We start from the raw sequence: 13,048 nt of genomic DNA on the forward strand, positions 1-13,048 counted from the left end.
TCGTTGGCTCCATCCGCTGGGGCGGCCCTCTCAGCACTGGCACACCTGGGGAGTCTCTGTGGTAGCCCGCTCTGCGCGGACTAGCTACCCTCGAAGCAGCTGGCGTTGGCAACTCCAAACGTGGACTCTCTCCATCTGAGTCCGGCCTAGCTGCCTCCACAATGGACTCCCGTAGGCCCCGGAGCTCCAGCAGAAACCGCTCTTCTCTGCGCTGCTGTGCGTTCAAGAAGTGTTGCATCAAAGAGACCATTCCCTCCTCAGGTTTGGCACCGGGAATCACCGACGCTGCACTCCCGTCTGACTTCCAGTCCTCATCATCCTGCATCACAGCTGTCACCTTCCCCTGCGACCGCAGCCTAGGTCCAGGTTTTCTGCCTTTCGGTGCTGTCTTGCGTGTAGCCATCCCACTTCTGACACCAACTGTGGTGAGTGAGCTCTGCTGCTCACTCGAGACGTGGAACGCCGTGCAAAAAACAACCAAAAAAAAGATGGCTTGCTCGCAGATAGTGAGTTTATTCAGTCCAAAAGTATAGTGCAGAAAAGAATCAGGTGCAGTATTTACAGTTGCTCCAAAAACCCCGCGGGTGCAACAGACAAAATAAAAGAAAAACAGAATGATAAGGACAACTATGGATGTGGAAGTCAACCTGAAACCTGTCAACCTGTTCTCTTCGTCAACACTCTCTCACCAACCAACTCGCTCTCCGTCCAGTCCACTCTCCCCCACAAGGGAGTTTGGCCACTCTTCTTAAAGGCCTGGCCCCGCCCCCTTCAACTGGGTGGAACCATTCTCCAGAACGTTCTGGAAACTAAACATTTATAATCCCAATATTCACCTTTAAACAAGTATAAATCAATCACCCATATTCCCACAATAATTCTCAGATTCATAACACAAGAATACCCCACAAATAATGACTAGGACCAAATAATAACAAACAAAAGTGGTTTCGTCGGACCCGCGCCTCGCGCCGAGGCGACACTGCAATGACGTCAAAAGTGAGCGTCGCCCAGCTGTCCGGTTTTGCCGGCGCGACGCGGGAGTCCGACTACTCCCGACACGTAAGTACTGACACAAGAAACCAAAACCAACAAAAGTGACAAGTGTATGTGGTTAGTCTAACGGCGTAACAAGATGTAATGGTGGTGAAATGTCCAAATGGCCGCACGATTGCGTGTGCACCCGCTCTCTGCGGCCAATCAGCTGGTGCGTGTGTGTGTGTGTGTTTGTGTGTGCGCACAGTCCGGGGCTGCTCAGTGGGAAACAAACCGGCGGTTTGTCACATCATGTCAAGTAATTTTTAAGATTAAAGGCACACTCAGATTCTTCCATATTTTCTATGTAGAGAAATTATGATTTATTCCTCTGCATAAAGTCAGATGGTTGGACCAGATACTGGACACAGACAGGATGGTTTAACCCGGGACTGGACACAGGCAGGATGGTTGGACCAGGGACTGCCTATCACAGACACATAGCTCTGAGTCTGACGATATCTGTAGGTGAGGACAGAGTGGGGTAGAGAGAGAGGGATATTATTATTATTATTATTATTATTATTATTATTATTATTATTATTATTATTATTATTAATAATAATAATAATAATAATAATAATAATAATAATAATCTAATACATTTTTAAAGCATCTTTCCAAACTCTTTGAGGGACACTGTACAGTCTAAAACCAACAGTTTAAACTAACAAATACAATAACAAAGAATAAAAGAAAAAAACAATACAAGGTAACACACAGTGATTCATAGAGAAAATGTCATTTTAAAGAGGTGAGTTTTGAGATTAGATTTAAAGACAGAGAGGGAGTTGATGTTTCTAATGTCTGGTGGGACAACAACAACAACAGGTCATAGATTAAAGGGGCACTCAGATTCTTCCATATTTTCTATGTAGAGAAATCTTGATTTATTCCTCTGCATAAAGTCGTCAGGACAGCTGAAGTTGTGGATTCTACCGCTGACGGGGGAGCGTGTGTTATGGATCATTGGTTTTGTGCTGCATGTAAACAAAGCAGCAGTCCAAACTAGCTTCAGGATGCCCAGCACAATCTAGAAAAAACAGCCTCTACAGAGCGGTCAGATGAGCACTGAGTAAGTAATATATTCGGCCGTTTATTGTTTAGCATACGCTCTGAAGTTGGAGTTAGTGACGTGTTATTTGTGAACGATTTGTTCAATATGAACTGTGACTCGGGAGGAACGAGTCCTCTCAGTCAACAATTTGTTCATTTTCATGCAGTACCTTCTCTCGCCACATGGCAGCAGCTGGACACACTTGGTGCTCTGGTGGACTTTGAACCAGCTACCTTTCGCTCCCCAAGCCAACGCTCTACCAACTCAGAAAAAGTTAATTTTCTTATTTATCAGGATGGTGACACGTTTTTGCTTGGAATTCTAACCAGCTGTTCACTAAAAATGAAGAGTGGGAGGTGAAGTATAATAACATGAGTCCTCTCAGTGAACGATTTGTTCAGTTCCATGTGTGATAAGTGAGACCCAATAATAAGTAGATCAACTAGGCAATCGCTTTAATCTATTGACCTGAAATCGATTGGTCTGGTCTCCTCCCACATACCTGGGAACATCGCGCTGCTTTCCTCAATCGAGTTAAGACACCAGTGAGGAAACATCGCTTGTTACTCGTGACTAACAATTTCTCCTTGCTTTAGGTAGGTTGAAGGCGTGTGGCCTTACAAAAAAAAGCACAATGATAAGTGCCAAACATACGTGACATGGACTAAGATACATTAATATGCACGGGTCTTCCGGAGGAGTCATTTAATTGAGCAGCGTGGCGTGTGGTGCCTAAGAGCGGTTAGCCTCCATTTGGTAATAGTTACAGAAACAATGTTATGGTTTAACTCATTTATTTTGTGAACTGTTACATGTATGTTGTATGTGTAAGTTTATGCACAATCAATCGCGTAAAGACACCAGTGAGGAAACATCGCTTGTTACTCGTGACTAACAATTTCTCCCCGCTTCAGGGGCGTAACATTTGCAGTACCTTCTCTCGCCACAGGGCAGCAGCTGCATAAACTCAGTCAGCAGGACAGGAAAAATTATTGGTTCACGACTCAATCAACTGAGCGTTGATCCTCAGTGATTCGTTCTTTTGTTACATGACAGCCAGGCTCCTCAGGCGCTGTAGCGAGCAGGAAGGACTCCAGTTTGTTCTCGCTTTGTTCATACGATCCTTATGGATCGTTCCTTCGTTCTTTTGTCAAGTGACAGCTGTAGATCAGCTACGGGGCTGTGTGTACTGAGAAACAAGGAAATGAATGATATCTGATAGCTGACATTCATTTATTTGTCACCTGATGCCTGACATACTGTACATTCTTTATTCATGGAATCGTAAATATTATCAGTCTTTGATTCTGGTGGATGTGTGTAGTTTTATTGTGTAAATAAGGTAAAGTCTGTTACTTTCGAACATTCAATATGTTGATTTTGTGGTCCTGTTTACTCTGCCATAATAATAATATTAATAATATTAATAACAAGAACAACAACAATAATATTAATAATAATAAGAAAAGCTAAGTATTAGTTACTTTTTTCCTCTAAAAGTCTCACTAATTGCCAATAAGTTTTACTTTCACTTGTTCTCTACCAGCCTTCACGTAAAAGGCAGCTCAGGCTACAGAGTTTAGTTCATCGTTCTCATTCATCATTCACAGTTCAGGCTCTGTGGCAAGCAGCAAGTATTATAGTTCTTTTGGGGTTCGTTAATACGGATCTTTACAGATCGTTCGTTCCTTCACTTGTCACGTGACAGCCGAGCCGCTCAGGCTCTGTAGCGAGTAGCAATTGCTACAGTTTGTTCCTGATTCGTTCATACGATCTTTACGTTCATTTGTTCATTCGTTCATTTATCATGTGACCGCTACCAAGCGACTGTCGCGCTGTTAAACAACAATGGCAAAAATGCAGGACATAAGTCACGTTAATGTGGTGTGTATTTCCTAGATTTTAATTGCTTGTGGCATTTTGTGATTAAAATTTGTCAGCTGAAGCAAATCAGAGAACCGCAACCACAACAACGACCCAAAGCTGTAGATGAACGAATTGAACAAATGACTCGAAACATTTTGTTCACTTTACTGATCGAGAGTCAAAGATCCGAGTCAGTTAAAAGAATCAAACTTTCCATCTCTAGTTTGAGTAAAGTTATGAGCTGCTGTTTGTCATGTTTTGGACACGGGAGTACTCCTAAGTAGCGTTAGCTTACTTTGCTAACATTGTACATTAGCTTAGCTGGCCACTACTCTAATACTAATAAAATAATTCATTTCATCTTTTTGTAGGCAATGTCGGCTGGCCACGTATCATCACAGAGACTTTTAGAAGGGACAACAGCAGATAAAGAAAAGAGGGTTTGTACGGTGGCCCTGAAGTGCAAATTACAAACAAATAAAAAGAGAAAACACACCGACAATAGGAGAAAACACAAAGACACAACAACATTAAGAGAAAACACAACAACATTAACAGAAAACATAACAGTAAGAGAGAACACCACGAAAAAAAAAACACAGCGACGTTAAAGGTAAAATATTAAGGGTTATTTAACAAAGAATTTTGGAGACAGGTCTTATAAGAATAACGCTGCCATTTACAGCTGCCTGGAGACTGAAAAACGTGATTGGTGCTTAGACAGAAACAGTGGCGGTGAGGTTCATGGCTGGTGAGGCACTGACTTCTCCAGAGTCAGACTTACAATAAAAGGACTTGAATGAGTATCTATATGTTCACATAAACACAATAACTTTAATTATAACAGAGGAACAGAGGGGACCAAACAATGATACTGGCTTTAACTCACTTTACTCACTTAAAACAGAACGTTGACTTTAAAAAAATACCACAGGACCTAACACACTTACTGTACAATGGACATTAATAAAACATGAGACTTTATTTCGGTTAACACAGGACTTCTGCCTTATTTAGTTAATACAGCACTCGTACTTTTAGTTAACACAGGACTGCAAATCAACACAAGACCTTGACTTTACTTGACTTAGAAGTTGGTGTCATCAGTTATTTTTTAGAAAACAGAAAAAACATTTGTGGTCTTAGTTTTATATATTTTATACATTATCCTGTGTTGGTCTAGACGTTATCACAGGTTGAAAGCAGTAAGCAGGAAAACAGTACAGTCGGTTTGTGGCAGCACATCATGTCATTCGGGTGTACCAGTCCGTTTGAAAGGAACGAGTTGTTTTCTGTCCCGTGGTTTGAAGCAAACCTTTAAGCTCCGGCGTTGGTCTTCCATCGGTTTTGAGTTTGTTTTGAAAATGTTTTAAGTCAAATTATATAATTCTCCTCCATCTTGAGAGTTGGGAAATAAGCTAACTGAGTTTGTTTGCTAACTCACTGGAGAAGCGCCAACGTCACTGCCGCAAAGAGGCGCCTGACAAAAAAAACAAAAAACAGAATCGCCTGACAGTAGCAGCCAAGCACCTGTCGGCTTCCGTCATTTCGAGTTTTTTGCACGATCAAGGAAGTTATTATGTCAAACTCACATCGATAAACGCATTAATGAGCTTGTAGAAAGTGACAGTAAAGAAAAAAATCTGCATTTTTTTGGTGACAAGCTGTGAAACAGGAAGCAATCGCTCCACGAATTAACCCATGTAATGACGGCTCGAGAATGGGAGCTTGAGCCCTGGGCTGAGGCCCGGCTCATCGATGCCTCGCTCGTGTTTCTCCTTATATTAGGGCAGATGTGCATGCCTTTACTCGTGGAAATGTTAAGAAATTTTAAAAGATGTAGAGGAAATACATTTATAACAGAGATCAGTGGACAGATATTGATTTCTATTTTATGTTATTATGTATTCATATTATGGAATTTTGTCAGGCGAGGTGAGGCCCCGCCTCCCCTGCCCACCCTGACCGCACATCACTGTACAGAAACCTAAAACAGACTCCATGTTAAAGCAGCAAACTACAGTGTTTAACTGTAGTCAAACAGCTGTTCAGCAGTATGTAGTTTGGTCCTATTAAATATTAAGTCTGTCTAGCAAACAATGCGTGTGAGGTAGAGATCCTTGCGGACTCAGTTCACAAAGCATACAGTGTCTGGTCTAACAGACTGTGTGAGTCCAGGTTGATCTTAGTATCTGACAACAGAGGCTGATACTTACATCAAGTGATCAGCGTTGTATTAGTTATTCTCCTGTAACAGTATGTGTTCAATCCGGTAAAACATTTGTTATGTCAGAGAATGAAACAGACACAAATGGATGAACATGAAAATGAAGTCATAAGTAAAATATCGATCAAGTATTTAAATATATAATTCCCATAAGGCCCACTCTAACCAGGGACTCAAATCAGTGAGTTTCCTCCTAATTCAGTAAAAAAACACCTCTGCCATCAGACCCAGTGAGCAGCGCCTGCACAGCTTTAGGCGCTTTCACCTCCTTCACTTTCCCAACACATCTCTGTATTAGTCACATTAGCTGGGAGCAGTGTGAACCATTTGCTTAAGACAGCATCAGTGTTTGGAGACCTCAGGCAAAGGCGCTGCTACATCACACATCACATCAGACTGAGCAGCCGTCAGATGAAAAATCCCAACCATGCATTAGTCACACAAACCATCCTGGTCGTGATCCCTGTTGAGCCAGCTCACACACACCTGGACGCTGAAATCATCTCAGACACGTTGAGGTGAATCTATCAAAAGTCTGATGTATAGTACAGACACACTTCAAACTTTTTAGTTACTTTAGTTTCCTCTGCTCCTGGACATGATCAAAGCTTCACAGTTCTAAATTTAAAAACGTAAGGAAAAGAAAGAAAAACCAAACAAAGACAACGCTGTGGCAAGTGTTGAGATATGGGATGCCTGGGAAGTTCATTTAAAATGTTCTAAAGACACCTAACAAGTGCCAAATGCAATATTTGAGGAGGGCCAGGATCTCCTAGAGCACTGCAGGCCTTCCTCACTCCAACGTCTGAAGGCAACAAGGTGAATGATTCAAGGTGAGTGATTCACAATGAGAGCTTTAATATTAAAATATCAAGCACTGAGGCGTGTTCTTAATCAAACAGTGTGAGTCATTCCTCACTTTACTGTGTATAAAGACCAAAGTTGATCCAGAGGAGATGTTCCTCTTTGCTGGATCTTTGGAGAAAGTGTTTAATTGACTAATCGGTGGAGCATCGCAGTGAACTGGCTGCAGAGCTGCTGCCGACATGGCTTCACTCAGGTTCACCCTGTTGGCACGTAAGTAATGTGACCTGCTCATGTTTTTATTGCCACAGATGTAGGTAGAACTAAACTCGGCTCCTAGGAGTACAGCTTTTTGGGACCATTTTAATGACAAACCATTATTTGCAGTGGAAATATTAGCTGTAAACCGTCATTATTTTAAGTTCAATGTTTTATCAACATCACAGGGATAGAGTTAATAAGCAAATGTCTGTTTTTCAGTTCTGGCCATTGGACTCGTGGCTTTGGGTAAGACATTGTTTAAGTTGCCAAATTAATTTGTGAACCCATTAGATTCATTTTCATTCATTTAATGTCAAAAACAAACATTTATTTTATTACAGATTCTGAATCCCCAAAATCTCAGCAACAGTAAATTCATATTTGCTTTTTGTTTCGTTTCTGTGGGGAAGCTTAAAATCTATGGATAGATGTGGCTACTTCTCGATAAACACTGTCAGGTTTAATTCTATGAGCGATGCCCTGGTTCGATGATGCTCCCATTTAAGTTACTGGATACAAGTGGAGCAGTTCAACTTTAAAAATACGTTTAGACTGCTCCCTACACTTGAACAGCAAAATGTCAGACCATTAAACTTCATTAGAGTTTCTTACCAATTCCTCAGTATAACTATAGGTTTTTGCTGTGCAGCTGCATCAGACTCATTGCTGCCATCTGAAGAATCAGAAGAAACAGAATGTAAAAAACATAAACACAGAGCAAAAGGATGGGATTATGACAAAGACGTTGAAGAATTTCGTAGGGAAGTGAGGTAAGTCTCCTTTCTGATTTCATATTTCCATTTGACTTTTTAAAAATCTGTCTCATTTCATTTTTCACATTTTAAGTAAAAGGGACTTTCCATCTTGGTGATGTTTCTCATTGTTTTCTATCACTTTGCATAGACTCATACTCACAGAAAGCACTGTCTGATTCATACCTTTCTCTTGGACTGATTTCATTCTCTTTTCAGTGTTATAAAAGCTCCACCTCCTTGTGTGTGTGCAAAGACACCCCAGTCTCTACCTGATGTCCCTGCAAAGCCAATTCCTCCTGCACAAACAGAAGAACCAGCAGAATCCAAACAAATCAGTTTAGAACATCCCAAGAAACCAGAACTTCATGACCAGGTTACACATACCAGAAAATGTAAGCAGACACCCAGACATCCTATGAGACCATGGAAGAACCCTGACCGTCTTGAAAACTTTAAATATTCAGATGAATGTGAAGATGATGAAAAGCGTCTGAATACAGACAAATATGTACATGACACGACACATCCTAAACACAACCATGTCAGCACAAACTATTATTTAGGAAAACACAAACATACTAGACACCATAACCATCCCAGCAAATATGATCCAACTGGAAATACTGAAAATTCTCAGTATTTTGAAGAAGATAAAACACACACTGAATTAAAACATTCCAGCAAACAAGAAGAGCACCAAAACATTAAAGTTGAACACCTTAGGAAACACAAATATAAGATACTACAATTTACAAGCAAACCAGGTGCTGACAGATTTTCTAAAACCTCTGACCATTATGGAAAACCCATGCAAACAGAAAAACACCCTAAAAACTATAAAGAAATTAGGAAATTGGACAATATAGAATTCAAACACAACCAAAAAACTAAACACTCTGATAATCACCCTGAGGGAACTGAACATGACCAAAATTCTGAGAATCCCAACAAGAAACAAACTTGGAATTCAGACAAACCTGCACATCACACACAAAAAAAACATTCCTTTAAATCTGAAATTAAACATCCTAACACCCATGAAATTTCAAGGAAACATTTCAATAAATATGAACATTTTGACAAGTCTGTTAGTGGTGCTAAGCATCAGCATAGCCTTAAATGGCTTGATAAACATATAGGTTCTGTCAGGCATCGCAATCACCATGAATGGGTCGATGAATCAGTCGCTTCTATTAAACATCATTATCGCTCACATGAAGAGAAATTCAACCACCCTGAAAAACCTGAAAATCCTCAAGAACTGGGTCATCGTGGTAAATATGACCATCCAAACAAACACTCAAAGGCTGAGAAACCTAAACATTCTGGCAAACATGCAGAATCGGATAAAGCCAAACATCCTGAGGAACTCGACCATGTTGGGAAACCTAAACATCCTGGAAAACATGAAGAGTCTGATAAAACTGGACATCCTGAGGAACCGGACCATGTTGGGAAACCTAAACGTTTTGGTAAACACCCAGAAGAACATGGACATGACAGGAATTCTGAACATCCTAGCAACAATGAACATCCTGAAAGTCCTAAACATAATGAGCATCCTGAACATTATGAACATCCGGCAAAAAACAAACCTAAACAGCTAAAAAAACCAAGACATGACAGGAAACTTAAAAGTGCTGATAAACACTCACATTCTGAAAAACCTGAGCATCCTGATAATTCTAAATCTCCTGAACAACCTGAACCATCTGGAAAACAAAGAGATACCAAAAAACAAAAGTATCCTGGCAAGTCAGATAAAACAAAACAACCTGAGCAACCTATACACAATGGCAAACCTGAAGACCATGTGAAACCACCTGAGAAACCGACACATTCTGAAAAATCTGATGACGAACCTGCACATCACACACAAAAAGAACCTTCCTTCAAATCTGAAATTATACATCCTAGCATGCATAGAATTTCAAGGAAAAATAAATATTCCCAGAAATATGAACATTTTGACAAATCTTTGAGTGGCGCTAAGCATCAGGATCACTTTCTGGTTTCTGGTTCTGCCAGGAATCGCTATCACCATGAATGGTTTGATGAATCAGTTGCTTCCACTAAGCATCATTATCGCTCACATGAGGAGAAACTGGACCACCCTGAAAAATCTGAAAATCCTCAGGAACCACATCATCAGAGTAAACTCAACTATCATGACAAACACTCAAAAGTCCATGAACCTAAACATTCTGGAAAACAAGGAGAGTCTGAAGAAGCTAAACATCCCGAAAAACTCAAACATGTTAGGAGATTTAAGATTATTGGAAAACATCCAAAAGAGACTGGACATGACAGGGATTCTAAATATCCTGGCAACAATGAACATCCTGAAAGTCCTATATATCCTGAGCATCATGAACATTCTAAAAATCCTGTCAACAACGAGCACCGTGAGAATGCAGAACATCCTGAAAATTTTGAACATCGTGAACACCCTAATCATCCTGGCAATGATGAACATCCTGCAAAAAACAAACACCCTAAAAAACCTGAACATAAGAAAGAACCAGAACATGACAGTAAACCTAAACATCCTGGTAAACATGGAAAATCTGATAAAGCTAAACACGCTGAGGAACACGACCATGTAGGGAAACCTAAACATAGTGGAAAATATCTAGAAGAACCTAGATATGACAGGGATTCTGAACATCCTGACAAGAATGAACATCCTGAAAGTCCTAAATATCCTGAGCATCATGAACATTCTGAACATTATAAACATCATGCTCACCCTAATCGTCCGGCCAATGATGAACATCATGCTAAAAACAAACCTAAGAGCCATGAACAGCTAAAAGAACCAAGACATGACAGGAAACTTAAACATCCTGGTAAACACCCATACTCTAAGAAACCTGAACATCCTGAAAAATCTAAATCTCCTGAACAACCTGAACAGTCTGGAAAACAAGGACAAACTAAGAAACAAAAGTATCCTGACAAGTCAGATAAAACAAAACAACCTGAGCAACTTATGCACAATGGCAAACCTGAAGACCATGTGAAACCACGTGAGAAACCGACACATTCTGAAAAATCTGAGCATCATAGGAAATCTGAGCATCCCAACAAGAAACAAACCCTGAACCCAGACGAAGCTGCACATCACACACAAAAAGAAAATTTCTTCAAATCTGAAATTATACATCCTAGCACCCATGAAATTTCAAGAAAACATAAATATTCCCAGAAATATGACCATTTTGACAAGTATCTGAGTGACACGAAGCATCAGGATCGCTTTAAATGGCTTGATAAACATGTAGGGTCTGTCAGGTATCGCAATCACCATGAATGGGTCGATGAATCAGTCGCTTCTATTAAACATCATTATCGCTCACATGAGGAGAAATTGGACCACCCCAAAAAATCTGAAAATCCTCAAAAACTAAATCATTACAGTAAACTCGACTATCCTGACAAACACTTAAACGTCGAGAAACCTAAACATTCTGGAAAGCATGCAGAATCTGATAACGCTAAACATCCTGAGAAACCCGACCATGTTGGGAAAACTAAACATCCTGGAAAACATGGAGAATCTGATAAAACTGGACATCCTGAGGAACCCAACCATGTTGGGAAACCTAAGCATCCTGGAAAACATGGAAAATCTGATAAAGCTAAACATCCTGAGGAATCTTACCATGTTGGGAAACCTAAACATCCTGGAAAACATGCAGAGTCTGATAAAGCTAAACATCCTGAGAAACCTGACCATGTTGGGAAACCTAAACATCCCGGAAAACATGCAGAGTCTGATAAAGCTAAACATCCTGAGGAACCCGACCATGTTGGGAAATCTAAACATCCTGGAAAACATGCAGAGTCTGATAAAGCTAAACATCCTGAGAAACCCGACCATGTTGGGAAACCTAAACATCCTGGAAAACATGGAGAATCTGATAAAGCTAAACATCCTGAGAAACCCAACCATGTTGGGAAACCTAAGCATCCTGGAAAACATGGAAAATCTGATAAAGCTAAACATCCTGAGGAATCTTACCATGTTGGGAAACCTAAACATCCTGGAAAACATGCAGAGTCTGATAAAGCTAAACATCCTGAGAAACCTGACCATGTTGGGAAACCTAAACATCCCGGAAAACATGCAGAGTCTGATAAAGCTAAACATCCTGAGGAACCCGACCATGTTGGGAAATCTAAACATCCTGGAAAACATGCAGAGTCTGATAAAGCTAAACATCCTGAGAAACCCGACCATGTTGGGAAACCTAAACATCCTGGAAAACATAGAGAATCTGAAAAAGCTAAAAATCCTGAGGAACCTGACCATGTTGGGAAACCTAAACATCCTGGAAAACATGGAAAATCTGATAAAGCTAAACATCCTGAGAAACCCGACCATGTTGGGAAACCTAAACATCCTGGAAAACATGCAGAGGCTGATAAAGCTAAACATCCTGAGAAACCCGACCATGTTGGGAAACCTAAACATCCCGGAAAACATAGAGAATCTGAAAAAGCTAAAAATCCTGAGGAACCTGACCATGTTGGGAAACCTAAACATCCTGGAAAACATGGAAAATCTGATAAAGCTAAACATCCTGAGAAACCCGACCATGTTGGGAAACCTAAACATCCCGGAAAACATAGAGAATCTGAAAAAGCTAAAAATCCTGAGGAACCCGACCATGTTGGGAAACCTAAACATTCTGGAAAGCATGCAGAATCTGATAACGCTAAACATCCTGAGAAACCCGACCATGTTGGGAAAACTAAACATCCTGGAAAACATGGAGAATCTGATAAAACTGGACATCCTGAGGAACCCAACCATGTTGGGAAACCTAAGCATCCTGGAAAACATGGAAAATCTGATAAAGCTAAACATCCTGAGGAATCTTACCATGTTGGGAAACCTAAACATCCTGGAAAACATGCAGAGTCTGATAAAGCTAAACATCCTGAAGAACCCAACCATGTTGGGAAACCTAAACATCCCGGAAAACATGCAGAGTCTGATAAAGCTAAACATCCTGAGGAACCCGACCATGTTGGGAA

At 40.6% G+C, this 13,048-nt stretch overlaps 1 protein-coding gene across 1 annotated transcript; it reads left to right on the plus strand.

Annotated features, from left to right (window-relative positions):
- Positions 1–1,635: 1,635 nt before the first annotated feature.
- LOC129602964 (uncharacterized protein PF3D7_1120600-like) lies at positions 1,636–12,937 on the plus strand. The gene is made up of 5 exons (XM_055502089.1): positions 1,636–7,262; positions 7,470–7,496; positions 7,900–8,020; positions 8,222–12,680; positions 12,931–12,937. Exons 4-5 carry the CDS (start codon positions 11,485–11,487, stop codon positions 12,935–12,937), a joined length of 1,203 nt encoding a protein of 400 aa, XP_055358064.1. The 5' UTR covers positions 1,636–7,262; positions 7,470–7,496; positions 7,900–8,020; positions 8,222–11,484.
- The last annotated feature ends 111 nt before the right edge of the window (positions 12,938–13,048 follow it).

This window comes from Betta splendens, chromosome 14 (assembly GCF_900634795.4).
Source record: "Betta splendens chromosome 14, fBetSpl5.4, whole genome shotgun sequence".
In the NCBI taxonomy this organism is placed as follows: Eukaryota; Metazoa; Chordata; class Actinopteri; order Anabantiformes; family Osphronemidae; genus Betta; species Betta splendens.